The sequence below is a fragment of the Strix uralensis genome, chromosome 8, assembly GCF_047716275.1.
Source record: "Strix uralensis isolate ZFMK-TIS-50842 chromosome 8, bStrUra1, whole genome shotgun sequence".
NCBI classification, from domain to species: Eukaryota; Metazoa; Chordata; class Aves; order Strigiformes; family Strigidae; genus Strix; species Strix uralensis.
This window is the reverse complement of record NC_133979.1, coordinates 5620479-5648398: the sequence shown is the minus strand read 5'-3', so window position 1 is coordinate 5648398 and position 27920 is coordinate 5620479. Positions and strand designations below refer to the sequence as shown.

General features: G+C 46.3%; 1 protein-coding gene across 1 annotated transcript in view; it reads right to left on the bottom strand.

The window, feature by feature from the left end:
- Positions 1-7958: 7958 nt before the first annotated feature.
- PLPP3 (phospholipid phosphatase 3) overlaps positions 7959-27920 on the bottom strand; it is a 46141-nt gene continuing 26179 nt past the window's right edge. Inside the window, exons 3-6 of the mRNA XM_074875956.1 lie at positions 23760-24043; positions 22940-22997; positions 14767-14943; positions 7959-9750 (exon numbers count right to left, since the gene is read on the bottom strand). Coding sequence (XP_074732057.1) covers positions 9625-9750; positions 14767-14943; positions 22940-22997; positions 23760-24043 — 645 coding nt within the window. The 3' untranslated portion in view covers positions 7959-9624. The remainder of the gene's footprint in view (positions 9751-14766; positions 14944-22939; positions 22998-23759; positions 24044-27920) is intronic.

Sequence of the window (27920 nt, the reverse complement as noted above, 5' to 3'; positions counted from 1 at the left end):
GTTGCCTGCACAGCTCGGGGCGGGAAGGAGACAGGTAATCTCTGCTAAGGAACCCGGCAGCTGTGCCAGGAGGACCGAGTTTTACTGAGCTCAGGAGCAAGGCCCCAGGCAATATCTCACAGGTTGGTAAGCAAAGGCACTTGCACAGATGCTGCCGCGGTGAACTCACCACACTTCTACCCCAGCCGGTGGGCTGGCCAAGAGCAAACCTCACCACTATGCTTACTTAAAAATAATTAATCTTGTTCTGCTACTTGTACCATGTCTTGAAGTACTAAAGAAAAGAAAAAGATACTGCTTGAATGCTTTGAGATTGTAAGTGATTTTGGAGTCAAGGATGCTTCTTTTCAGCTTAGTGCCTGCAACTATGTGGGGCTGCACTGTAGATGGGCAAATAGATTTGCACAAAAATGTTTAACATTTCCAAATGGGGATTGTTTGGAATTTCCCTTTCCATGAAAAAAAAGCTAATATTTTGATTTTCTGTCTCAATTCAGAAGGAAAACACACAGTAAAATATTGGAATTTCTCAAGGGAAGCCCCAAACTCAAAGCTGCCTTAATAAAGTGAGGAATGGCTAAGAGAAACCCCAAAGATTTTTGGTAACTAGAACTACCAGTAGATTGGCTTCCTCCGCATAAGTTTACCTACCTTGGCTGATAGTGTAGATAGCAGGGAAATACCATATGGATGTCCCTTGAGGATACACTTCCCTTCTGACTCCTGACACCCACCCTGCTTTCCTGGAGTACCTAAACCCAACCATGAAGTTTTTTCATGGGCAGAAAAGGGTGACTGCTTTAGAGCCAAACCCATCTCCATGTCCCAATCTCACCCCAGTTCTGTCCACCTTGGAACCATACAACTAGTTTTGCCTTGTTAAGCTCATTTTCTGTTTAATAAACGCCTATATTGCCTGGTTTTTATCTGCAAAAATGCATATATTTTCCTTCATAACAAAAAATAAAGTGCAGCAGCTGATGTATGGATGTGAACTACCCCAAAAGGTCTCCCCTTCCTCATTGCAGTGGTGCATGCAGGGGCAAGTGGAGCTCAATCCACACAATATTTCCCCCCTTCTGTACTTAAGCAAAAATAGCTGCTCATAAATATAATCAAATTGGGAGAAAACGCCCTGAGGCAAACTGGAAGCTCATTACAGGTCCTGTGCTGGAAATGTTTGTGTTAGTTTTCCATTAAAGCACAATGTGTATTTTGGAAGGTTGGCTACAGGCAGCCTGTTCTCTACCAAACCCTCTGGCTCCTTGCAGAGGTGCCAGCCTGTCGAAGGTTGTACCGCTATGTGCTAATATCTTCTCCCAGAGAGGTCTGGCGGGTGGTTCATTAGCTTAAGCACTAATCCAGGCTGCCTCGTGCTTATTTGTATGGAGACCTGCTCTGCAAGAAAGCTACTTTCCATGCTCTTTCCTCTGAACAGTTAATCCACCTGCTCAGTGCCTAGCCTGGCCCACTTCCACAGGGAACTGTTGCTTTCATTGCAAGATAAGACATGCATGGCTTAGTGCCTCCAGTAAGCTTTCCTTCTTTGTTCAAATCTTCCTGCAAGAGCTTAGAAAGGCAATTGCCTTCCTATTTTCAGTGCCAGTTCAGACAAGGAGCAGGTACACAGTTATTTGAATATTTTGTCCTTAATAATAAGACTGAAGGTGTATCCCTCTGCCTAGCATACCTCCCCTTACCCCTCCAGCCTATTGGCATATGGTGGGTGGAAAGTCTTCTGCAGCCTTTAGTTCAGCTCACGTTCACTGGTGTCTGGGCAGTTATCTGTTATCAACCCAGTGTGGTGCTGTTTGCTTTCAACAAGGTCAAATCTGCATTCGGCTTTGCTCTGGCTCTACTGGTATGCATGTCAGCTGCAGTGCAAGAATTTAGCATAGAGGTAGCTTCTAGTTCCTTTGTAGCTCCTTTGGAAAGCTGAAATGATTATGGATAGTTGTGCTGTGTGAGTTTTAAGGTACATGTCAATCCATGACAAAATCGTCTTTCCAAGACTTCTTAACCCTCCAGCATCACATCAACCCAAGGCGTCACCTCCAAACCTCTAAGACTTTTGCCACATGTATCCTAGTTCATGGTGGCCCAGTTCACTTGCCTACCAGCATCATACCTGATTTATACCAAGTATAAAGAAGTGACTTATTCCCCACTACCCCAAGCTTGGAAATGCTGCCCACTCATCAATGTTGCTTGAAGAGACGCATCTTACACATTGACACAGAAGTCATTAACGTTCATTTTGAAAAGAGGCCTATTCTGCACTAGGCAACCCGATGAGAGAGGGTTATCTGCTTTTCAGAAGTACCCTGAGTTCTAGCAGATAAGATGCCTGACTGAAGAAGGCATGAAAAAGGGCAAATGCTATCAAGCCACTATTCTCCCAGGGCCTGGAAGGTGGAGGGGTTAAGACCTGATAAGGAATCTCTCTACTTGGAGAGCATCAGATTAAATTTGACCTACAAGCAGAAGGTGCTCCTATCTCATTGCTTGTACAAAGAAAAATTGGTCCCCAGCTAGTCCTTTCCTTGCTGATTTTGTGTTAAATTGCAGCCTTTCTTACGTTCTTGTAAGGGAAGCAAAAACCTGAGCAAAAACTGAGCAAGAATTATTTATGAGGAAACCCCATGAAAAGCTAACCAGGGGATTGAGCTATGGGAAAATGGCATAATTTAATAAGAAAAACCTTTTTTGGATAAATAAAAGCAAAGAGAAATGGGACAAGGGAACACAGAAGCAGTAATGAAAAAAAAGGGAAGTATTAACAACATATTTTTAACAGTGAGGCCAATGAGTCGGTGAGAAAGCTGGCCAAGGGATGTGGTAAATCCGATATAATTTAGCACCTTGACATCGAGCCTGGATGTCTTTCTAAAGGACTTGCAGTACCTTAGCCATAGGCTACAAGCCTAAACATAAGAGCTGCTGGATGATTTCTGAGCGAGGGATGGAGCATCCTGCTGGCCTTGGCATTGATTCATTTGTTTACGGCCGGTGTTGGTGACTCTTAGAAATGGGTGAGTTGGAAGGGCCATGTCTAACCAGCCCAGGCTCACACCATATCCAGTCAAGGGGATGCTTAGGCTGACTCTGCTGAAAAGAATTACCTCTCTTGAATTAAGTAGTGTTTTTTCAGCTGCAATCGTCTCATCATTTACAAGCAAAACTTCCACAGTCTTTTTCTAGTTTTTATTGTTTTCCCATGGAAAGAAATACTTTGTAAAGAAAAAAAATCAAAGCAAACTCCATTGTTTTGCTTTAAAGAAAAGCTTAAATGGGCTTTTTTTCCCCTCTAAGCCTTGGTAGCTATTCTTCCTTTAATTTAAGCAAGGCTTATATCAGTTGAAGTTATACTTGTGCTTACATGACTTGAGGTAAACTGGACTAATCCTGCTTAAAACTGAACTAAGAATATCTACACAGTTTAATGAAATGGATTAAAATTTTACCTCATATTAAACATTAACAACTTTTCTTGTTCAGACAAGTCCTGGGAGACAGGAGCAATGTTATTCATTTGCCTTCAACATCACTAAAATTTCTTTGAAAATAAGCAAATGATGCACTTGTGCAGAAGGCAGGTCTCTTTGAAATGATGGTGCTCACAGGAGATCTGGCTCCCTTCCTTCTTCGGATAAAAAGAGGGGTTTTTTTCTTTATTTTTTAGATTTTATTTTCTTTTCTTTTTTAGATTTTATTTTATTTCTGAGTTCCTTATTAAAAGAGCATAGTTCTTCCTGTTTCATTCATGATGTTTCTCCAGGGGAAAGATCAGCCTAGCATGAATTAAACGCTCCTTTATTTAATTTATATCTCAGGCTGACCCCAGCTAGCATGCACTCACACCACACACCTAGAAATGGAGATGTCAAAGCATGGCTGGAAAGCCAAGCTTTTCACACCAGTTCCTGTACAAACTGAGTCATGGCTCTGTTTCATTTTATTTGTTTTTCAGGTGGGAAAGAGAAGTCACGTTATTTCAAGTTTTGGTATAATTTTAATCACTTCAAAGAAAAACTTCAGGAGCAGGCTGAATTCCCCTCAATTCCCATATCTCCCATCCGTAGATGTGTGTGTACACATATTTTGTTGTTTTGGTGGTTCTTTTTCTCAACTTTCTGCTGACACGTGGAAACACTAAAAGGTGTTTTTCTTAAATAATAACCCATTGTTCCTGCTTGTTATGAACTCTTAGCATAAAGTGAGATCAAACCCTGTAGAGTTCATGCCTTTAAACACTGTAGATGCTGATGCCTTTGCCACCAGCAGTGAATTACCTGGCAGCCTTGCCCTTCACGTGTCCTGAAACACAGCGTTGAGAGTCACCTGATGAGAGATTAAAAAAAAAAAACAAACCCAAGACGGTTATTTTCTGGGTTAAAGACAAAAATTAAATGCTATGTGAGGCTGCGCCACTATATATTAAAAGCAGCGTTGCCTGCGAGCTACCGCCGTGGTGGCAGTTGGCGGCTCTCGAGCAGGGCAGGAACTCGCAGAACAAGACTTTCTAAGGAAACCGGGAGATTTTCCCTGTGACTTCGCTCCCTTCTAGCTACAGATAGGATGGGGCGGGGTTTCATCACAACCAGTCTGATCACTACTGCCCAAACACATACATAGGTGTAGTCTGTGCCCCGAGGAAATTATAACTCAAGACAAGCTAACGCAGGCACTCCCGCGCCGGCTGGTGCCAGTGGGGGTGGCACGCAAAGGTGGTAATTGAAAGTTGTTGGGTTTTGGGGTTTGTTTGTGTGTTTTTTTCCCCTGCTGCTGAGTCAACAAGAGGTTGTTTTCTACCTCCTGCTTCCTTCAGTGAAGGTGACAGCTTCTGTTCAACCTTGATGTAGCTTGGTAAGACAAGCAGTTGGCCATCGAGGTTGTGCCAGGACCATCACCTTGCACCCATGGAAGAAGGGTAAGAAAGTCTGGAGGAGACGGGCAGTAGCTCGTGTCTGTGGGCAGCTTTATGGACATGTTTACAGAAGCCAGGAGGCAAGTGATTCACTTCATTCATAAAATCTGAACCTCTGATCTGGTCTCCAGAGGTAAAGATAAACACAAGGTAGGAATTGCTTACCTTTTGGGAGGAGAATGGTGGATGAAGGCAGAGGGTGTGTCAAGAGAACAGGGAGATGGGGGGGAGAAATACAGTTGATGCACAGTGCTGGTTCTGGGGATGACCATGCTGCACCCCAACCATGGACGTGGGCTTGACATCAATCCTCCAGTGATGCAGGACCTCAGCCCAAGATGTCCTCTGGCTCTATGGCTGAATGCTAGTTTTATCTTTACAAACAGCTGGATGAAAACTTTGGACACCCAAAACAACGCAGGCTTGGAGCATGAGAAAAACAGGTCTCTGCTTGTGGTACAAATCTCCTCCCTCTCCCTCCCTTGATTGTGAACTTCATATCCGAAAATCATTGAGCAGAAGTACAACAGCTTCAGCCTCTGAAGGCTGCCAAGTATTCTTGCTGAGTGAAGCTGTTTAGGTACACCGAAACACGGCTGAACCTGGGGCTTGCGTAAACCTTTCTTACCCTGGAACAAAAGACCTGCTCCCATGGCAGTCAGGTGCATGTACGAATCCCTGCCTGTGAAAACACGCTGAACCGGTCTCTGTGCAAAAAAAGACAGGTTTGACCAGAACGGCCCCTTGTGCAGAAAGGATCTGCCAGCCAGGCCTGAGCATCAAAGGCAGACGGCTGCACTGGGTGCTCCACAGCCTCCCAGTAGCATCAGCATGAGCAGAGCCCAGGTTTTGCAGCACTAAAGGCCACAACCAGCATCCAGCCTCGGGCTCCAGCAACACACCTTGTTTGCAGGAATGCATCTGAATTTGTTCATCCGTCTCCCTCGCCAGGAGAGCTGCAGAGAGCTGCAGCGTGCGGAGCAGCATGTAAACTGCCAGCCTCAGAGTCTCCTGGCTGTTCAGCAGCCCTGCTGATGTGCATTTGCACGAAGGACCAAACATCACAGCGGTGCAAAGTGCAAGCTCCAGCTGCACATGCAGACACTGCTCAGGGACCACCCACAGAAGCAGTTGCCTTCGGATCCCTGCGCTCATATGGCTTTGGGTTTTTTTTTTTTTTTTTTTTTCCATTTCACCCATTTCTCTTTCACTTCCTTCCTGCCCTGCAGGAAGCGATGGCAATAGATACGCCCTGTCACCATGCTCACAGCTTGCGGTACCTACGTCTCCACTCCTTTGGCTTTCACTTCTCTATGGGATTTCATTGAAATGTTCATTTAATATCAGTGCTCATTTCTCCTGTAGCACCTAAACATTTACTCTATGTTTGGCTAACCCAGAAAGGTCTCTGTGGACATGCCACCACGTATTGCCTTCTCCCATCCATGCCTCCAGCAATTATCACTCCCCTTTACTTATTTCTCAAGCAGTTGGCAAGGATAAACCCCAGCAAAGCTGCACCCCCGGGCATAGGCTGCCGTGAGAGCCCGAGGGCGAGGATGAGACAGGACAGCACTGGGGGATGAGACAGGACAGCACTGGGGAGGCAGACGGGAAGCGGAGGAGGAAACGACCATCACTCAGCCAGAAATAGGACTTGGCACTGCTGATGCTCAGCCCTGTGCTATAATGTTCAAGTCTGTTGCCTTCCATGAATTTATCCATGGCCTTTTTTCCTCTCTCCCCAACCCGACCCACACATCCTGACTGAGGTCCAGTGACTTGCTGGCCCTGCAGCCACTGACTCTCTCCCGGCTCTTATCACCTCCTGTGCAGTTTCCCCTCTGACACTCCTCCAAGCCCTCCTCTTTCACCCAGACATCTGTATTCCTGTTTTCTTTCAAGTAGCCAGGGGTTAAGATGCAAAACAAACACTTTTCTCAGCCCAGCGCTTGCTGCACCCAAGCCAGCCCTCCACTTGAAGGGGTCCACAGGGCCAAGCTCCTGCCAGGCACAGACATGGCAGGTTTCCTCCGCCTTCCCAGGTTACCTAGACCCAGGCAGCTATTTTGGAGATAAACTGGGGATTACGGCCATTGCCCTGAAGCTAAAGTCTAAACTACAACACACTCACTCCCCAAACACTTTCAAATCACAGAGGGCCCCATGAAAACTCCCTTGGCATTTAGGGCAGGTGCGGGTTTACAAAGTTTTTCCACACATAATAAAATATTGCTACTAATTAGGATAATAATAGCAAGTGCTAGCTGAGTTCTGCTTGCTTAATTTCCACCTGCTATTTATTTGCAGTTTGATGTGGTATTCGCTTCCTGTCATGCATTCTTGCAAATTATTTCTGTGCCACGTTATCTTGCCGATGCGGTTCACCCAAGGAGTGGCCAAAATGCAGCTCTGACCATGTGTCACCACCGAGAAGTTCATTTTCTTCTGTAGGAGGAGGAAAAAAATAATAGTAATTCTAAAAAAATCAAGGCTGCCTTGTAACTGTATGCTGTGCACATGTGCATATCTGAGCACGTGTTGTGGGCTTTTTTTTTTTTTTTTCCTTCTTTTCCCCTTCCACCCACATCTTTGCAACCCAGTGAGCTGCAAGGTGCCTATTATTCATGGAAAAGGTGGTGCGGGGCATAGTTGTGAGCCCTCCTAGGCAGGGGCTGTCCAGGACACTCAGCAGCCAGGCTGCAGCTCTTCAGACTCTGTTTTGTTTCAATAATATTTATTTAAAGCTTATAATATTACTAAAGAAAAAGGGATTTGATCAAAGACTGGACATAACCAAGAGCAGTTCAATGCAAACCCATGAGTGTCTTCATCACACCCTCCCCACCAGGGGCTGGTAGAACCTTCTCACACACCCATCAAAAGTGGCATCAGGTCCCTTTTTGTCCAGATGCCTTCGTGTATCCTAAAATGCGAAAGGGTCACCCCCAATCATCCTCCTGGGCAAGGGTCCTGTTTCTTTGGCAGGTGAAGGTCAACCCAAAGGCAGAACACAACTTGCACGGGGATGTTTAGTTGTGTTATGAGCTTTTATTTAAAAAGCACATTTATACAGCAATAATTTCGCAGATACAAACTTCAATTTTGTATTCTACAAAAGTCTTTGAATATTCTTCTCTTTACAAAATGGAACATTACAAAAATACAGACAATTTAATATGTTTTTTTATACAAATGTCTCTAATTGTAGTTATTTTCATTAAAATATTACTACCACAGAACTACAATATTTTAGTCGACTATAAAAAAATTAATTCAATGCTTTTTTAAGCAGCAAAATGTAAATAACACAGGTCAGGACACAGTTTATAGTCATAGTGGATATATCTAAAATTGTTTCAGAAATAATATTTTACATAGTTAATTTTTAAGGTTTTATACATTATTTATATAATATTTATATATAAAAAAATCATAGCTTGCTATAGTTGAAATGATAGGACGGATTCTGTAAGAAGGATGTGCAAATGGCCGTTCTGCATGCTTTGCGGGATCCCTTTGCAAACGCGCTCTGTGAAAGGGCTGCAAACCAAGAACCTGTGGTTTCCGGGCAAAAAAAAATAAAATAAAAAAAGTCACACTCAATATAGGCACGACTGATTTACCACTGGTGTCACCGGGCAGAGGACAGGACCTGGTACCTGCCGTGGCACACACCGGGGTGCCCAAGGGAAGAAGGAGGAAGGGGCGGGGTGGGGGGGGGGATGCACAAACCGACTGACACCAGGCTGGGACGTGCCGCCCAGCAGCCCGTCCCGAAACTGCAGAATAAAAGTTTCCCCAGGACTCAGCCCCGAGGTTGTAGTGCGAACGCATCTTCAGCAGAGCCGCCGCTACCCACTTGCAAACCGCCAGCTACCGTGGGCACACAGGGAACCTGCTGTGATTCTGGTGGGGAGGCGGGGAGGGGGGAAAGGGATGGCCAGGAAGCAGCTGATGCTCTTTTCACGAAGGGCCAGGGAACGAGCAGAGAGGAAGAAACATGGCTTCTCTGCGCAGAGGATGGAGTTATTCAGCCCCACTGCACAGCTCAGGATTGCTCGTTAAAGGCGTGTAGTGTGAACAGAGACCCTTCAGAGATCTTTGACTGGGCAAGCTTCTTCTAAACTAAGTCACAGTATGGAATAGAGGAGGCAAAAATAAACTAGTATCAAAAAGAGAAAAAAGCAACTCTTACAAACCAATCCCAGATCTTGACTCAGTGCTGTTTCTCGTATATAGTGCTATACAATTTATTTGTGAGTTGTTTTTTTTTTTTTATTTTCTTGCAGGCATTGGAAATCTTCATAGTAAAAAAAAAAACTAAGATGGCCAGCTTTCCAAAAATCCCTTAGTGTTCATTAGGCTATGAACAATTTGGCGTTCACTACAACATGAACACGCAAACCAATTGCACATCCAGAACTCCGGCACCTCTCTTTGTTCGACTTTTGTATTTTGTTTTTTTCTTTCTCATTGTCGCTTTTGACTTAGTAGACCACCACCCCTTTCATCCAAATGTCGCAAGTTGAAAAGACCACAGAGTAAGACTTTACTGGTCGGGCAAGAAAGTCTCTCCCTACATTCTACTGTCTGATGAGATTTGAGAGCAGCAGGTAGTTGCTGTCAGCAGTCTTTTTTTGCAAAAAAAAAAAAATTTAAAATAAAATACAACACCCATCCGATTTCTCAAAGGTCTACACCATGTTGTGATGGTTATTCCGCTCAATGATGTCCACAGGTGAAAGGATCTCCTTCCGGATGGGTGGTGGAGGCAGGCAAGTCTTTGTCTTGGGCTTGAAGAGATCTGAGACATAAAACACCTGTAGGAGTAAGTGGAAAAGGCAAACTTAGCCACACTGTGTGATGCTTTGTTCAAAAATTTGGTTTACAGAATATATGAATGTCTTTAAGCAGCAAAAGCAGCGCTTTTTGTGCTATTATTGAATGCCTGCCCATAACGCTGATAGCTGTGAAATCCCAAGCGCCTGCTACCACCTTTCTGTACTATATGGAAAAAGGCTCAGTCCGTCCAAAACACAGCGTAAAAACATTACAGAACAATTTAATTTCTCACTGTGTAATCACCGAGTGCAATACCCAAACTTCTGCTGAACGGGTTGAAAAGCCAGGAAACAGATACACGGCCCACACTCCAATAAAATAACAAAGGTCTCCAAAGGGCTGGCCCGACTCATGGTGAGTGGTTTTAGGGATGGAGTCGGTGTGAAACAATTCATTCAGCCAGATATCAGGTAGGCAATTAAAAGCTTTCAAATCAAAACTGTGTTAAAAGTTATCAGCAGTGAGTCAACGGTGAGCGATGCTCTCCTCATGCCCCACCAAGGCACCGGTACAGAGCCAGGGTCTGGTCCTGAAGCCAAAGCCTAAGGAGAGGAGGAGCTATTCCTGACTACTTCTTCCTAAATATCCCGTGATGTAACTCCTCTCCCGGATGTGAAAAATCCAGCACTTGGCAATTTCGGGAGGTAGCAACACAATAAGAAACAAAGTGCTGGGAGGAAACTTCCACATCCTCCCCTGGCAGCCGCTGCAGAAAGCTTATCAGTCCTCCAGGGCCGGGGCACTTTCTCCCTTGCCAAACCTCAGCCCTGCGCCAGAAGGGAAAGAGAGTCAGACAGCACAGATCCTCTGGATGGAGCAAAAAGTGGCAAGGACTCATCATTTTGTTAGCTGGCACCAAAGCCCCAAACTTCGGTCCTGCTGCCAACGGCCTCTGCCAGCCCAAATTTGCCAGCTCATCTCAGACATCCTTAAGCACTGATAACTCGGACCGAGCTGTGGGTTTGCTGAGCTGAAACCCTGGAAGGAGCAGCACATGGCTGTAGGAGTTAGCAGCACATTTTTCTCCCACAGTATTCAAATGCAACATTTAAGCAACAAGATAAATCAGGGGAAAAAAACCAAATCCAAGGTGCTCAGAGGAATAATACTAGATTAGTATATCCAGGCTGGGTAACGCAGGGAGGGAGCAAAGGTTTTTGCCACATTTTCTAGCTACCCAGATCCCTACACAGCACGTCTAGTTGTCCCTAGAAACAACTTTTGCAAGTCCCTGTCAGCATGGGCAGTTAAGATGCTGACCTGAACAGACAGTGAACCTGCTATAAGTGGCAATTTACTCCTACAATTATAGCTGGGGGTGCAGAAAGCTGAGCTGTTGTTGCTTGGCTTTTATTACTTCACGGAAAAGCAAGGAAGGAGCTGACATATAAACCAGCTCTTTTTCAGTGTATGTGCCAGTGTGTGGCTGCCTAGTTGTATAACAGAGCTGATAAAGTTGTTTACAGGGCATCCAAGTGGCAGCATTTGTACCTTTGGTTAAATAACAGGATCCAGCTGATCCTGCCAAGGATTGCAAGCTAGAGTCTGGCCTCTTGCTGCAGCATCAGTGTAAAAGCATGTTGAACTGCTCTGGCAATGGTTTTCTTTTGGGTCATTAATAACTGTAAAACCTCCATTCAGCTGGCTCAGTGCATTTCTGATGCCATCTCACTTGCTTGCCCACCTCGGAGAGCTGGATTCAATCAAAAAGATGTCCAATTTCTGCACCAATATAGCCACAACAAATCAATTTATGGGAGGAGATTGCTGAGGGTAAGAAGCATATGGGGATTACACCAGGTCTGGTCCTTATTTTGGACAGGAATGAGTTATGGTGGAGTGTCATCCTGGGTATTTTAGCTTTTACTGTGCTGCTTGCTGCTTTTCAGGGTTTAATTCAGAGATTGGGTAAGAGGTTTCATTTCTCTTTAAGCTGTATTTCACTTTAACATGGCTGGAGGTTATATAAACACTTATAGGAATCATGAAACGTGATCTTTGGGGCTTAAAACAGTGTGTTAAATCCTCCTAATGCTTGAACTGTTTAACACAAAAAAGGACTAATAAACGTGCAAAGTTTTTCACTTGGATTAGCTCCATTTCCTGTAGAAGGTGCTCTCCACCCATAAAGAAAACTTGACAGCAGAAGCCTGAGCGCGTATTATACAAAGCAAGCCAGTATCTTGTATTGCCACTGAACAATTCCTATTCGTTTCCATTACATTGAAGAAATCTTTTAATTACACACAGAGGTTAAAACAATTCATCTAAGCTGAGCAACACCAGGAGCATGTCCTTCCGATGGCTCCCCTTTTCTCTCTCCATCAGATGAGACATAAAACTACACGTATCAGGCTGCCTACAACGTGCATAAAAACTATTTCCATTCCTCATCATATTTTACCCTGGATCCAAGTTCGAATGTTTCATCAGCTGGAAGTGCTTGACACTAATGTCTTCTGCTTGTTATTTCAGGCACTGAAGGACAAACGTGTCTGCTGCAGCACAACTTGGATTTAAGCTCTGGCAGCCCTCGGAGATGAAACTCACAACTGGTTTCTACTGAAAATTACAGCCTGGTAACTATGGTATTTTAACGGTCCTTGACTATTATCAGAGTGGACTCTTGAAGGTTTTGCTGTGGGAAAGGGTGTGTGGGAACATCCAGGGTACATTGGAGGTGATGAGTCTCCAGGTCCCTCCCTCTGCTTCAGGCCATCCTATGCACAAGAGCTGGATCCCAAAGCTGGGCAAGGACCCTCAGGACATACCAGTAATTGCTCTGATACACCAGTAATTTTAGCAAAAACCAATGCAAACTCCAGGGAGTCTTGGGGTGAGTCTTCCTTTTGTCCCTTGCTGCATCTCCCAACAGGAAGGAAAGTCTGCTGGCCCCTCCTAAACAATGGCTCATGCCAGCAAAACCAGGTTCAGGAGAACAAGGACATACTGACAGTTCTTTGCAAGCTGATGAAATGGGACGAGGGTTGGGTTTAAACCCCATGCTGAGTCCTAAGCTGCTGCCTGAGATGTTCCCAGCCACCAAGCCATACCTGCAGAGGGTTTGGAGACAATTGCCCCCTCCACAAGCCAGCTAGGAAGAGCAGCACAGGTTGCCCCAGGCTTGCAGGCAAACCTGAGCCTGCCTGTGAAACTCCAGGCAGCTGCTTCCTCTGTCACTTTACCTCAACACAGGAAAACCAGCCCAGTGCTGCTGCAGCCGACCCTTCCCAGCACAGTTTCCAGCTGCCGGAGGGCCGGGAGGGGACGGCCAGCCCTGCTGCTCATCCCGGCCAGGAAGCATCCGGACACCCGTCCTGAGCATCCGGAGAGCTATTGTCTTTCTGAAACTGCTGCTAAGATCCAGGGATGGATCACCTTATCCCTACTCCCCCTGTGTATTGCTCTTATCCCACCTCTCAAACAGAAAGGCACACAGAAGAGTAAATACCCCCTGGCAATGTGCACTTGGTGTGTCAACAAACAAATTCAGGCACCTGGACTGAAACAAGCTGCTTCATTGCTCCCTGCATAGCCCAGGGTCTTTTCTCCCCAGGGCTGCCAGCACTGCCATCACGGTGCTACAGCTGACTGCTGGGATAGGAAAAGATTACCAGGATTTGGAGAAGCACCCTGACAATATTGGAATGAAGGACCAGGACCTGTAACAGTGTTGCTGCGAGCAGGCATTACAGCAGCAGCACTCATCTGTGTACACACACACACACACTTCTTTAGTTTCCTCCTCTGAATACGACAGCCCTGCATGGGACATCGGCATCAGACAATGGCAAAACCCAATAGCTACTGCTCAGAGAGTTAATAATACTTCATAAAAAGTTCCCGACAATGACATTTTTGTCTTGGCTTTAGAATATTATCAATGAGTGGAAAGTACGTGAATAACCTATTTTATCTTCTTGCAAAATGTAACATTAGCCAATTTAATTCCTTGCCTTCAGGGCTGCTTTACTTTCAGATCAGTTAAAAAGCAAAACACACACCCAAGAAAATGGTAAGCTGTTAAAATCTTGCTTTCAAGATTTTGTACAGACACAGAAACGACCAAAACCCCCAGCCCCTTTGTTTCTATGTGAGGCAGCCAGCCAGCCCCATGCCCCCTACCCTGCCTACTTTAAATATCTGCATGTGTCACTTCGAGTTACAGAGCTGCGCAATCAGGTCACTCTTTGGAAAGCAAATTGCATGAGAACAAGCCCAGCAGCTGAAGACAAGTGGGCACAGCTTTTGTTTGGTGTTTTCTCACGAGCCCTTTCGCTACATTAAAAACCCACCACTGAACGAGGCACCCTGCCTCCCCACGCTGGGCAGACACCAGCTCCCGCTCCCAGGGGCTGGTTTTTGGCTGGATTGTGCAGAGAAGAGCCATAAAACCAAGCACCCCAGACCCCCTGCTTGGGTCCTGGTGGAAAGCCGTGCAAATGGGTTCTCGTTACCAAGAGCAGCTGGAGAAGCAAATGCTGCTGGCTAAGAGAGAAATACTCTCCCTTGTCCAAACACTTTTTCAGCACCCCAGGCTGTCTGGGTGAAGGGGCCCTTCACCCAGGACCCTCCAGGAGCTCAAGGCTGATGGGGAAAAACCCTAAATGTTGCCTTTTTTGTGAATATGCAGCTTGTTTTGTGGGGGAGAAGAGGAATTGCTTCATCCCTCCAGCACAGCAGCTGCATTTGCTCACGGGGAGGGGAAAGCACTGGGTGCACCCTCCTTTTTCTGGTGCCAGTCAGAGCACCCACCATCAAGGTGGTGGGGTGCTGCACTCCACCTACAAACAAAGTTTACATGTGCTGTCACACAGGAATGACACCAGACCAAACCCCCAGAGCACGCTGCCTCCTGCCATATCCCTGGCTGTTACAGGGTGGGGGTTACAGAAGCTGGCAGCAACATGGGCTGGGGAGGTGCCTGCTATTCCCCCGGTACCCCCAGCCACATCCCCGCTGCCGCTCCTTGCGGAGGAGGTTGCCGTACTCACCACGCAGTAAGCCACCAGGGCCCCCTGTGCAAAGCCCGCCAGCACATCGGTGGGGTGATGCTTGTGGTCTGACACACGGGACAGGCCGGTGTAAAACGCCATCATGATGAGGGTGAACTGGAGGAGGGGACGGAGCAGGCGGGCTCCCTTCCACGTGAATCTGGCCTGCAGATAAAACTGTGGAGAAGAGAAATTAACTCAACCTTTTTGTTTTCGAGGGCAGCAAAGGAGAAGCTGTGCCCAAAATGTGCATGCATGGCAGTATCCGCTCTGTGGGGCTGGCCATGGGGCACCTGCACCCCTATAACTCAAGGAGCAGGGAGTTGTCAAAGAAGAATGATGCTCTTTGCAAATGTGTGTCCTCTATCACGCAGAGGGGAATGGAGATGGAGGGATTTTAACCCCTGGAGAAGGGGACGTGGGCAGAGGTGGGTGGGTACAGCCTTCCCTGGTGAGCCAGAGTCAGGAGCCCACCATCTCGGCTCACACCATGGTCCCACTTCAGTCTCCACACAACCTGCCATCAGGCTGAGTAAGGAAATTCCTCCCCACTGCTATTTAGTGCACAACAGAAGCAAAGTCTCAAATCTGGGGCACACAGGACCCACGGCATCTCTCAGAGGAAAAACAGGAATCAATGCAGCATGCCACACCTCCAGAGCCAGCCCCAAGAGACATAGCCACAACTGCTGACAACACGGAAGCAAAATGCAATCCTCTGACATTGCCATCATGTTTCCCAGCCCTGGGGTGTGCAGCCATCCCACCGCATGGCATGGGAAGTCACTCCTACCAAGCGAGGGTAAAGCAAAGTCCTGGCTCGACCCAAAAAGACAAAGCTGACATGACGTCAAATGGACATTGTCCCCCCGTGACTATCTCAGGCCCGTTTCCGTTTCATCCGGCGGGCACAGCCGGTTCCTGTGGGAACCGGGAAGCCGGGTGGGAAGAGAGGACAGGAAAACGGCAACCCGCTGCCCACAGATGAGCAGGGCCAGGCGCAGTGCGGGAGGAAGGCTGCGGGAAGGGAGGGACACTGCAGAAACCTTGCGGCTTGGGGAGGAGAGAGGCACTCGATGGCTCAAAGAGTGTAAAAGTGCCTGGCAAATGCTGCTGGGCTCCTGCAGCTTGGATCTGCTGCCCGCGGGCTCAGCCGCAGCAGGTATGTTCTGCCTGTTCCTAAATGAAACACTGGAAGTCAGACCCAGCGCACTCTGCAACATCAGAGGGCTGGAAGGGGGTTTAATATCCATTTACGATTCCTTTTACACACCCAGAGCAGTTTACACTGCCTTGATATAAAAGGGAAAGAAGCTCTCGCTGGGTTCCCTGAAACCACAAATAACTTAATGACACCATTTACCTATAAAAGCAGAATTAATTGGAAAGCTGATAAGGGGGAAGCATCGTTTTGGCCAATTTAATGTTTGGCTGTTGCATAAACATTATATTTACCCCTTTTTGGAAGGAATACACAGTGGGTTCTTTAGAGGAAATTAACTATCATGTGATTTGAATGGAGCAGATGCTCCAAATTACCCAAATTGTTAGCCAATTAACATGGAAGAGAGCAGTACCAAAACAGCTCAGCGCTGGCTAATGAACATTACAATTCTGGGGAATATGTCTGCAAACCAGCTTGAGTCTGGGAATGGAGCCACGTCACCACAGTGCACACCCCACACCATGCAAACTTGTGGACGCGATGCTATGGGACAAGTTACAGCTCTCTAGATCCCCACAGCAAACCCACGCTGATGTAGCCCAGAGAATGGACCACTGGGCTGGTTCTCAAGTTTGTGATGATAATTTCTATGCTCGGGAGAAAGATGAGTCGATAATCAATGTATCAAAATTAGGAGTCATGTTCTGCTCAGAAAGATCTAGAAAACATAACAAAAACCCCCACCACCAATGAGGAGGTGCTTTCCCTCCAGGTAAAATGCAGCCACCACTGAGCTGGAAAGCTGGAGCTGTAAAATAGCACAACCCCATTCTGCACAGTCATTCGCAGTGATTTAACAGCAGGCACTTCATCCTGAAAGCAAATATCTATGTGGTCATTAGCAGGGACCTACATTTTTAGTTTGCAATTCTTAGGCTGTCTGAATTTTCATTGCCATGATATTTGTGCACCCAGTGATCTGCCACTGACAATAAACTATGAAGGCAGGATGCTCCTGGGAAGTATTCAACGTGGTGATAGAGGGAGTTGGGGACACTGATGTCTTTAAATATGACTCCTCAGTGTAGCGACAGTGTCCCTTGAAAAAACAGCATTTGTGGAGAGTAGCATTTTTAAAGCACGCAAAAGATAATAATATGCTTCTATTGCCATGGTTTAGCCTCAGGGTTATTTTCATGTTCAAGAGTCTCAGCCTGGCCCAGGTGACAGTGCAAAACTTAAGTTCCAGTATGTTGTTGCAGAGCAAAAGTAGCTCCAAGTATTATAAACTATTACTCTTAGTTCTACCAGGAAGTCTTGAAACCTAACGTCTTACTTCAGTCTCGAGGCTCTGTCACAACAAACCCCTTAAAAAAAATTTGCTGTTGGATAATCTGACATTTATCCCTTTTACACAGCCTTGACATCCCCTCAAACCATTCCATCCCACAAACTTGGACTAAATAGTTCATCTGTAGGCGAGGAAGCAAAGTATAAATTAAAAATTAGGAATAAAAAGCTAACCCTGAGTTTGAACACACAAAGCAGACACTTTTGGGGCTGAAGCAATTAACAATTAAACGTGTTTGTATACTGACTCGCTCCTTCCAAAGCACAGCTCTGAACTGTGTGTCTAACCTGCACATTTTAGCCCTGGAAAAGGTGTGCAAAGGCAGTGTGGCACCATAAGGGTGTGCTGGGTGCCACCCAAGTCCCCAGCACCTAATTCATGCCCACACCTGCATATCTCGGAGGAGTAAAACCCACTAGAATAGATCCATCTCAGACACCACACTATCAGTGTGAGGATCTTGATCAAGCTCCTTTTACTGCCACAATAAAAGTCTTGGAAAAATTACTTTTTAGTTCCCCATTCATAAAGAAAAAAAGGAAAAAAAAAAAAAAGAAGATAACAGCACTTTTCATATTCCACAGGCATGTTATGAGCATGCAGTACATCAAAAACTGTGCTCAAAGGCCAGAGTGCTGAGGATCCTCCAAGTACTTTAGAAGTGAGCCTCGGGGTGCTACAAACTTTGCCTCTGCCCTCAGTATGAAAGAAAAACCTAGCTGATAAGAGAAGGTCAAAAAGCAAAAGGAGGGCTTGTGGGCTGAAAGGATCAGATTTTCCCTAAAACAGGAATTTGTGCTATTACTAAGAAATGGGAATTTCCTGGCAATTTATCTGAAAACCTGCTTTTGAAGGGGTTTTTTTTTGAAACCTGGGAGGAAATCTGAAGAGCTGCCTGCTAAGGACTGCCAGATTTGGATTGGAACGTGGGGCTGGAGGGAGCCCTTCCTGGGAAGGGATAGAAGAGCAAGACCACAACTGGGTCATTTCCACCACAGACCATCACAGGGCAGCAAAAGTCAGGAGGAGCATCAACAGGAGCAAGGGTGGATGGAATGAAATGGGATCACACAGAGCAAGAGTTATTTGGAGCTCCCATCCACTGTCTCCTGGCAGAGGCCAAGTTACCACAAAGCAGATGGCTTGAAGGACGTCACATTGCTCTTCTTCTGCCAGGGGACTTCCACAGTGCTGGTGGGGTCAGCCTATCACTACATGCAACCCCCAAGCAAACCCACTGAGGAGGAGCTGGCAGGGTCACAGACTAAAAACATCACCTCCAGCCTCCCGGGGCTTTTCGCCACCCAGAAATTCTGTCCTGTTCACACTCTCTCCACCACAAGGCTGAACTCCATCAACCACGTCCCTTAGTCACAGCTAAGGTTTCCTTCTGGGAAATGGCTGGTCTTGTTTCTGTCTGACCTGAAGTTACCTCCATCTCCAGCCCCATCTGCAAGCAGAGAGGTACCCAAAGCAGTATGAGGCCAGAACCCCTCAAACCCAAACTCACCCCGGTGTAACACACTGCCCTGGCTGGGCAAAGCCAGCTGGAGGAAGGGGAACTGCAGAATTCAGTTTTTAGCACCAAGATGGCCAGGGGACAAGGACAGGAGAAGGGCAAAGACTTCCCAGCATGAAAGGGATGCGTTGTTTGCCTCTTCCCTGCCTTTGTTGAACATACAGCATCCTCCCACCCCATCACGAATATCCTGTCAGCTCAGCAATGCAGTTCACACCTTGGCCCTGGCCTCCAATGTAATTCCAGTTTATTCACATACTTAGGTCACCGCTGAACTTGACTCCAGGTCCACAGCTACCACAGAGTTTCCTTCACATGGGCACATCATCACTTAGCATCACCAGGGCACTGGGACCTACCTCCACCCTTCAGCAAGAAACCCCAGTGAAAAGCCTCATGCTCACCGCGTTACACAAACCAAGCAACATCTCTAGCTAATTTTCCATATTAATCAGAACACACTAAAACCCATTCCGATCTGAAGTCTTCAGCCTCACCTACCAACTCACATTAAATATGCAAACTGCCCTGTTTTACTCTCATTTTATCCAGAATCAGCCAACTGAGGAATATTAATTTAGCTTTTCTGGTATTAATTTAGCTTTCCTGCATCCTCTGTGTGGTTAACTGTGATTTCAGGCAACTTTGTGCTGAAAAAAATTCCGCATTGTGGGCTCACGTGCTCACAGGGGGAGTGGAAAGCATCCATTGCTCTCCGCAAAAGACTCCCCTCATCCAGCAAAACAAAACCGAGAGGTGTGGGTCAGGTCCAGAAGACTGTGTGGAATAAGCTGTTACATACCTCCTCTTTCCTCAGCTTGCTATAAATACATATTATGGGCTCACTCAGCCAAGGAATAACAAAGCAAGGAAAATTAAGACAAAGAGGATTACCCAAGCGTAATTTCCCCTTTTAAATTTTTTATACAAAAGCCTGATGTTAATTGGGTATTCTTGGTGACAAGGAGGCTGTGAGAAACTTAGCCCTGAAGTCTCAGTGTTTAGAACTAAACCCCAGGAGATTTTACTGTGTTGCAAACACCTTTCCCTGGGACTTTTCCCCCAGAGCCCTCCAGGGCTTGGCATCTACTTGCATTTTCCTACCAGGAGCCCATGGCCAAACTGCTTCTCCTTGGTGGATACCACAGGGCACTGCTGCTGTGCCGGGCAATGGGGAATCCGTGGTCACCCACCCACTGGCCACCAAATACCTGGACAAAGCCCCATGGTGTACACAAAGCCCCGTGGGATGCATGGGAATCCAGGTATCTTTTAATAGACCAGCTAAAGCTTTCTGGCACCCGTCTCCATCAATTGAAGCAAACTTGAAAATATTATAATTCAGAATGAGGTCTAAGAGTGAAGCCAGGGAACGCCAGAAAAGACGGGAAGTGACTTATCCTCGAAGTATGAAGTATTGTTCAATAGGGAATGCACTCAGGATGCGGCTGATCAGCCAAGCCTCTGCAGCACACGCTCGGCCCCACAAACACCTACACTCCGCAAAGGCCCACGGCAAACTCCTGGTACCCAAAGCACCAACAGCAACCTGCTGCGGCACAGCCCTCGCTTCCCAGGAACCAGAGAACAATCATTGTGTTTTGATTGAGATTATTCCCTGATTAAATCAATCAAACCCACCTCCTGCAGGTGCTGGCATGGTGGATGCCACGTTTCCAACCAGGCTTTCAAAACCCCACTCATTCATTGAGCTGGGCAAGACAGCGGGTTTATTTTGCATTAAATAAAATTCCTCTGGATTATTATAACATTTTTTAAAAATTATTTTTGGATACTATCAGCCTTTCCAACACAACAGATTTTCTGCCTCCCTTTTTCTATGAGATTTTTCATTCAGGTTCTCGTGGTGGCCAGGGAGAGGGAGTGATGGAGAGCAGGGTGCTGCTAGACGAGTTAGACTCATAGAATGATTTAGGTTGGAAAAGACCTTTAAGATCATTGTTTCCTCACCTCTGATACACACTGTGTCATACTGTCTTGTCTCAAGTTGCCTTTTTCTCCCTTCAATTTATGACTGAACACTTGCTTTAATTTTTCCTCTGACTTTTTAAGGCACAAGGCAACTGAACAGCTGGTCAGACAGAGCCTGCTACCAACCTTATTCCAGGTTTGGGACAAAGAAAAAAAAAAATTCTTAAGGAATTGGGTATCAAAACCCCTCCATAGAGAGGGATAAATGGAGCAGCCTGGTGTTCTGAATCAGGGGGGAGAGGGGCAAAGGCTGCAGAGCACTGATAGCTCAAGTGCTCCCATATGGGGACGGGGAAGGGCAGCAAAGAGAGATCAGAGGCAGCTTTCTGCTCCAAAGCGTTATGCAGGAGCTAGTCACCACTTTCAAAGCCTGCTGCAGTTAAAAAGAAGGTCAGGCAGCAAGTATTGGTGCAAGGCAGTGCTGGAAAATGAGCTATGAAGGTTTTCCATGCATCCCATGGGAATGCTGCAGCCATGCTGCAGTTTTGGGGTCTCCCGTACACCCCCTGCCACCAGCACTCCCATTTGTTTCTTGCCTGCTCTGTAACTGCTGGATTTTCAGAAAAACATGGTAAAAAACTGGCAAAGCAACATGGTCTGCCTAGCACCTTGCAGAAACAGAGTCAAGCCCTGGTGACATTGGGCAGCCACCACCAAAGTGAGCGGGGTGGAAACACGGGGAAGGGGCTAGCACTTGTCCAGCTGGGCACAGCTCCCTAGGTTTTTTCCATACCCTGAAGGATGCTGCAGGACATGATCCTGTGCAAAAGGTAAAGCATCGGGCTTGGCTTACAAAAAAGCCTGGGAATAGCATCTCCTAAAAGAACACCTGGAAGCACAACCCAAGTCTTGCTGAGTATTTGGAGAGAAACCACCATCAACTTAATAGGGACCGGCAGTCCTCGCTGTTTCCAGATGCCAGGCTCGAAAGCATCTCAGGGCTGACTTATCTGACTGCCCACAGATCTCCACAGAAATAAATAAATGCCAGTGTGAGTGATGGTTTCCAAACTCAGCTCAGAAGGTTTTGCAACAGCAGTGGTGGAGGGTTGAGCCTCCTGCGAAGCATTGCTGGGGCGGCTCTGCATTGTAACACAGCTGGGAGGAAACAACCAAAATGTTTACTGAAGGAATTCAAAAGTTTTCCAAGAACAAAAAAAAGGGGGAAAACAAGGAAAGAATTTAATATGCCATCACCAACAGCCTGGAAATATTAGTAATTGAATTATAGAAATTGCTCACAGGGAAGGGGGATCCAGGGATGAGAAGGCAGGAGGGAGAAGTGGTCACTTATCTTTTCAGAGGGTCAAGGGATGAGGGGGAAGAACTGCTCATAAATAAAAAGCTCACGTTTAATGTTTTTATCAGTGTCATGCTGTTTCTTTGCTTGCTAGGCTGAGCTTATAGGAGATGGGAGGGGAGGCACAAATCTCAAAAGGAATCCAAAATCTTTTTCCTGATTAAAAAAAAAAAAACACCCAAAAAACCACCAAACCACAAATCACTATCCAGATCCTCCCAAAATGCTGCTTGCGGGTCCAGCCCCTCGGGGGGCATGGGCAGTATGCCTCCTGCAGCCCCGGCAGGAAGCACCTTGGCAGCCGCCCCGGCCCCAGCCCCGGCACAGGAAGGGTAGAACCATTTCTCACTGACAAAGAAAAACAAGTCCCAGCCCTCCGCTCCGGATCCAGGCAGGCAGAGGCTGCTCCACCTGCTCAGTGGAGCACATTTGGGAACCAGCCTTCACCCCCCCAGACAGAGCCATGTCGGCCCATCTTCTTTCCTCTCCATGGATGCAACATTTTGGCTTGCCCCAAACTCTCCCCAGTGGAAACCTCAGCGTGGGGTGAACAAAATTGCACAGGTTGTCCACAGATTTAGTAGTATTCGGATTTAACTGCAGCCTTGGCTACATCCCAAAGCTGCATAGCTCAGCTATCACCCCAGGAGTCTCCATTCTAAATAACGCCACAGGTGCTGAGAGTGGATCTTTCCACCACCGGCTTGTTCAGGCTCTTTTTTTCAATCGACCCGCTATCTTCAACGCTCATTGTGCCGTTATTGCTACTGAACATGGGTGAGTGCCTTGGGAAAGGGGGACAGGGGATAAATCAGTTCAGTCTCAAGCAAGGCTGAGGTTACTTACCACCAAATACAGCATGGTGTAGAGGGAGAAGGATGCATGCCCGGAGAAGAAGGATTTCCTGCAAAACAAAGCAGGTGCTAAGAACCAGCCACTATGATCTATAATCACCATTATAACTTTATGTGTAATATGGTGACTTGTCTGCTGCTACCAAGAGGGTGCCAAAGCAGAGGAACCCACAACCCCCAGTCTTTTGGGTTATAAAACCCCCATTATCCGCCCTGCTTGCTCATGAGGCAGAAAGCGAACGGATGGACAGGATGTTCGCATTGTTCGTCCCTTCCTGGTCTACTCGTGGGACAGCAGTTATTTCCAGGATAGCCCAATAACTCATCGTCTTGCCTCAAATAACCAGGAAACCGTAAAGAAATAAGTGAGCAGCTTCTCCAGTCACTTAATGTGAAACGCCCCTGGAAATGTGAAAATTGAGCATCCGATGGATTTGATAGAGAGCTTGAAGGGGAGGTGCTGCCAGCCCTGCCTGTGTGGAGCCTCCTTGGAGGAGAAACCCTCTGCTTCGCTGAATGGGACAGCTTAAGCTACTCACCATGAGCTCAACTCTTACGGTGAATTCCCACATTGAGCAAGTGCTCAGGGAAACAATAGTGTAGGAGTAAAGAGAAAGGAAAAGAAATATTACTCAGCCAAGTCCTGCAATTCCCGAGGGAAACTGCCTGTCGCTGGCAGATGGAGTTACAGCCTTTGCAGAGAAAGCAGCATTTGAATCATCTATTGCTGGCAGAGAAATCCCAGGATGTATTTAGCGTAAGACACCATTTTGGTGGCAGCAAACCATCACTTTGATGCCATGGGCTCTCACCTGGCTTCCTGGACCTTGCTGTCGCTTCCCCTGCAGGTGTAGTTTTGGATGTAAACTCCCTTAGCACAGTTGATGGTGGAGAAATCCAAATCACAAACTTCCAGGAAATGCGGCCGCAAGCGCCCAACGGACACTTTGGCAATGTCTGTGAAGGACTGGCTGATGGCGCAGCCAAAAACGAAGCAGCCCACCTGCTTATAAAGTGCTGCCACGTAGGGGTTCTGGATAAAGGAGCGCGATTTCTCCTTCAGGTAATGGATGCGGTAGAGCTCTCCCGTTATAATCTGTGGGGGAAATGCAAGAGCGAGGTTAGAAAGCAGGAAAGATGCTGTGCAAAACCAGTGATTGCTGGCAAATGCAGGGTTGAGACAGCTCCGAGCATCTCGAACCAGGAATCTGTTTCCACAGTGAGCAAGGAGAATCCATAGCCCAGCATCTCTCCATCCTTCTCTTCCCTCTCAAGAAGAGATTGCAGAGCTCGAAATGTTGTTTATGGAAAAAATTCCATAAACAAGAACAAAGAAAAAAGCAAGATTTTGGTTTAGCATATAGGTATATCTTTACAGAGGTGAAATAGTGCCCCAGATCTATACCAGCATAGTGGAAAAAAAAATTTAACATAAACCAGTTTAAGAATCAGTGTATATTTGGGAAGGAGAGGCCAGATCCACTCCCTCTTATCAAACTGATTTTGGAGGAAAACAAATGAACAACCTGCTTATCTTCATCTCTGAAAACCATGAGCACAACAGGGGAAGATCCAGAAAGCCCCAAACTTTTTGATTCTGGACCCAAATTTGCCACCACCAGACCCATTTCAAGCTGCTCAAAGACTCCGTAAATGCCAGCTATTTCTGGACATTTCAAGGGGTCTTGCCATTGCATGGCAGCAAATATGTTTTTCTTGTGTCATGGGTGCTGAAGTTTGACAATACAGGCATAAATCACCGTCAGGGAGCAGAGGACCTGGCTTCTCATAATCCTTACTCTTAAAAGGTGGGTTAATGAAAATCAGGCTGTGAAATGAAGTCCAAATGTCTCACCTCTCCCAAAGAGGCAAAGGCTTAAACTGTTCTCTGTCACGTTACACACCTAGCTTTGGAGCTCCAGATTTACAGCTTTAGGATTTTATTCATTACTTTAAATGTTTTTGTACCTGAGTAATAAATCGAGGCTTTTTTTTTTTTTGGCTGCCCCCTTGTCCCTGCCCCTCTCTAGTCACAGGGACTGTGATATGTAAAATTAACTGTCAGAAAAATGCCTTCATGTTAATCCCTTTCTGAAGCAGCCAGCAATATTCCTCCCGGCATGGCAGCCTGCCAGCAGCATGCAGGAGACAAGGCTCCCCTGCCTACCTTTTTTAAAAGCTTGGCACAACCTTTGGAAACTAATAAACTGGAAAAGTATGGCAATTAGACTAAGAGGAGATGAAGCTGTATCATTGTTTGAACTCATTCATACCATGGCTCAGAAAAAATAAGGTTGACCTAAGGCAGCTGAAGCTGCAGCTAAACAGGCTTTATCAAAGAGAGATACAGCTATAATAACAAAAAATAAAGGCTGAGCTAGAGTGCCCTGCTACCATGCACAGAAATACTTTGGGTGGCTGCACAATCATTCAGGGTTTATGTGTCATTGCTGAGCTTTACTCTTGGAAATCTGGTCATGACCAAGAGTTGTTTGGGGAGCTGAAGCTAACCGGCTCCAGCATCATTTTAATCCTCACATACTCCAACGACCATGGTTTATCTCCATTTTGGACCACTTTCCAGCATAAGCTGGCAGCCAGGAAATCTACTGGCATGAGAACTGCAGAGGGAGGTTGGAGCATTTCCTGCTCCTCTAGCAGGAGGCAACTTCAGGTTGTCCAGGATGGACATAGAGACTCCTGTACAAGGACACGGCCACCACCTGCAGCCTCCCAAAAGCCTAAATTCACAAGAAGGGGAGCTATGAGGCTCAAAACTCATGGCTTTTGCAGAAAGGAGACGAGACAAATTAAGGATGACATCTGATACTGTCAGATGTGCCATTACTCCAAACTCACAAACAGATCCACATAAACCCAAGGCTCTTGACCTGGGAAAGGCATGTGACCATTTTAAATAGGGACCAACAAAAGTCTGGGGATTAATATTTTTCTCTCACCGTTGGTGGTCTGGGTAATTGCATATATGTAGCAGATTGTAAATTGGAGACTTCATTCCCTCGCTAACATGCTGCTGGGCAGCCATGAACCCTCCCTGCTTAGTTTAAAGCCATGGCTCAACCTTAATGAGAAGCTAAAAGTGGGTAAACTTGTTTTTTGGGCAGTGCTGTCCCAGATAAAGCAGGACGGTGAAAACTAATGCAGCACAGATGTGCACAAACTGAAAGGACATCCTGAAAAGAAAACAAGTCTTAAAGATATTAAGCTCTTCTTATGCCTTGCACTTCTGGCGAGCCATCTGCATGGGACATATGCTATACCTATGTGATGGGCACAGCTCCTGGGGGACTGTCACACACATTTAAGAAAGATGGTCACTAGAGAGAAGCCAATATCAAACTTCCCTGTCTGTGAATGTCTTCTGTAGACTTTTGGTTGCCGTGCCCATTTTATCGTTATTATAAGGTATCACCAGAAATCTAATTAGCCTGTAATTACTTTTAGAGCTTTTCTAATCATTTGTGTCTCTGGTGTAACGTTCTCTGTGTTTAATCACATTGAAGCGTATCACCTTCAACTGTAAAACAACCAGCTAATCCAGCTGTGTAACTTAGATCATCTAGGAAATTAATTTTCTTTGGTATTTTTCATAGGCTTTCAAGACCTATCATGTGTGGGGAGACATGGGGCACCACAGCAGCAGTACCCATATGAGACTCAGGAAGAGAAAATGTCACCTTCCCCTGGCCATTCCAGGGACCATCAACATGCTTCTGTGACAATCAAATTAACCATCTTCCAGCGAGAAGTGCAGTCAGGAGAGATGTGAGAGTGCACAGCCCAGGGCCACAAGCCTCTCCAGGGTCATCTGCACAGAAATTTGCCTGAAGTCAGTAAATATATAGGTATTAAAACCAAATGCATATCCTCTCACATCCTGATCGAAGCAAAGGTCTTCGCCTCTGCCGTTTACTTAATGAGCACTCTGGGTGTCCTCAAGCCATTTAAAACATGACCTGGACCTTTTACCCTGGGCTAGACTGCCTGTGACGCCACGTAAAGCGAGGGCGTGAAATTTTGGCTGCACCATCCGAAACGCCAGCTCCCTGGAAGTCCTCATAACCGCTGTCCTGCCCTTCGAAGGCAAACGTTGTGAGTGAAAGGAGCAGAGTCAGTGCTTTGTGGATTTGGAAGGAATTCCTATTATGCTACAGTAATTCTGGTATCTGGGTTACATCTGAAAAAAGAGGTCAGGCTGACTTGAATTTTCCATGCATGCTGCCATAGCAAAGAAATCTGTTGCTTCAATTCCTCGTTAGCCATTTGTATCACTCAACAGCAAGTAACCAAGCTTTTGAATTTACCTTATTAAGTTACATTTGTTGTGGGCACAGCGAAACCAGGGCAGAAACATCTCATTCTTTGGGGATTTTCTTTCTCTTTTAATTGACCTGCTATTTTGAGGTAGAAAGTTGATGGATCACATAGGCAGCTGATTATGTTTCCAGTTTCTGTTCCAACTCCTGTATTTGCCACTGCCTCATTACTGATCAGAAGCACACTCCGCATGGAGCCGGCGTGCCGATAGCTCAGGCAGTAATGCGAAAATGAGAGGCTTTTTCATTTCATTTTTATGGCTTTTCCACACTTGGGGGTAATTCACCTGCAGGGTAAAATTCTGCTGTGTTTATAGAATTGGGGGTCTGGCACCTTTCAGACTTGTTTTGAGGAGGAAGAGGGCATAGGAACAAGGCAGTTTTGGGGACCTACTAAGTGACCTAAGTGAGTATATGTGGTCAGGAAATCACGGAGGTATTCACAGCATGATGCAGCAAGGTTGAGGATGGGGTATTACCAAAGCAGGCACTATGCCATGCTAAAATACCTATGGCCCGTGACATTGTTCCTATGAGGAAAGATGAAAGCCAAGAGGGGAACAAGTGCTCCTGACCTCTCCATCTCCATCCCTGCCAGCTGAAGGACCAAGAGGAAGACAACATCTCTGGGAAAGC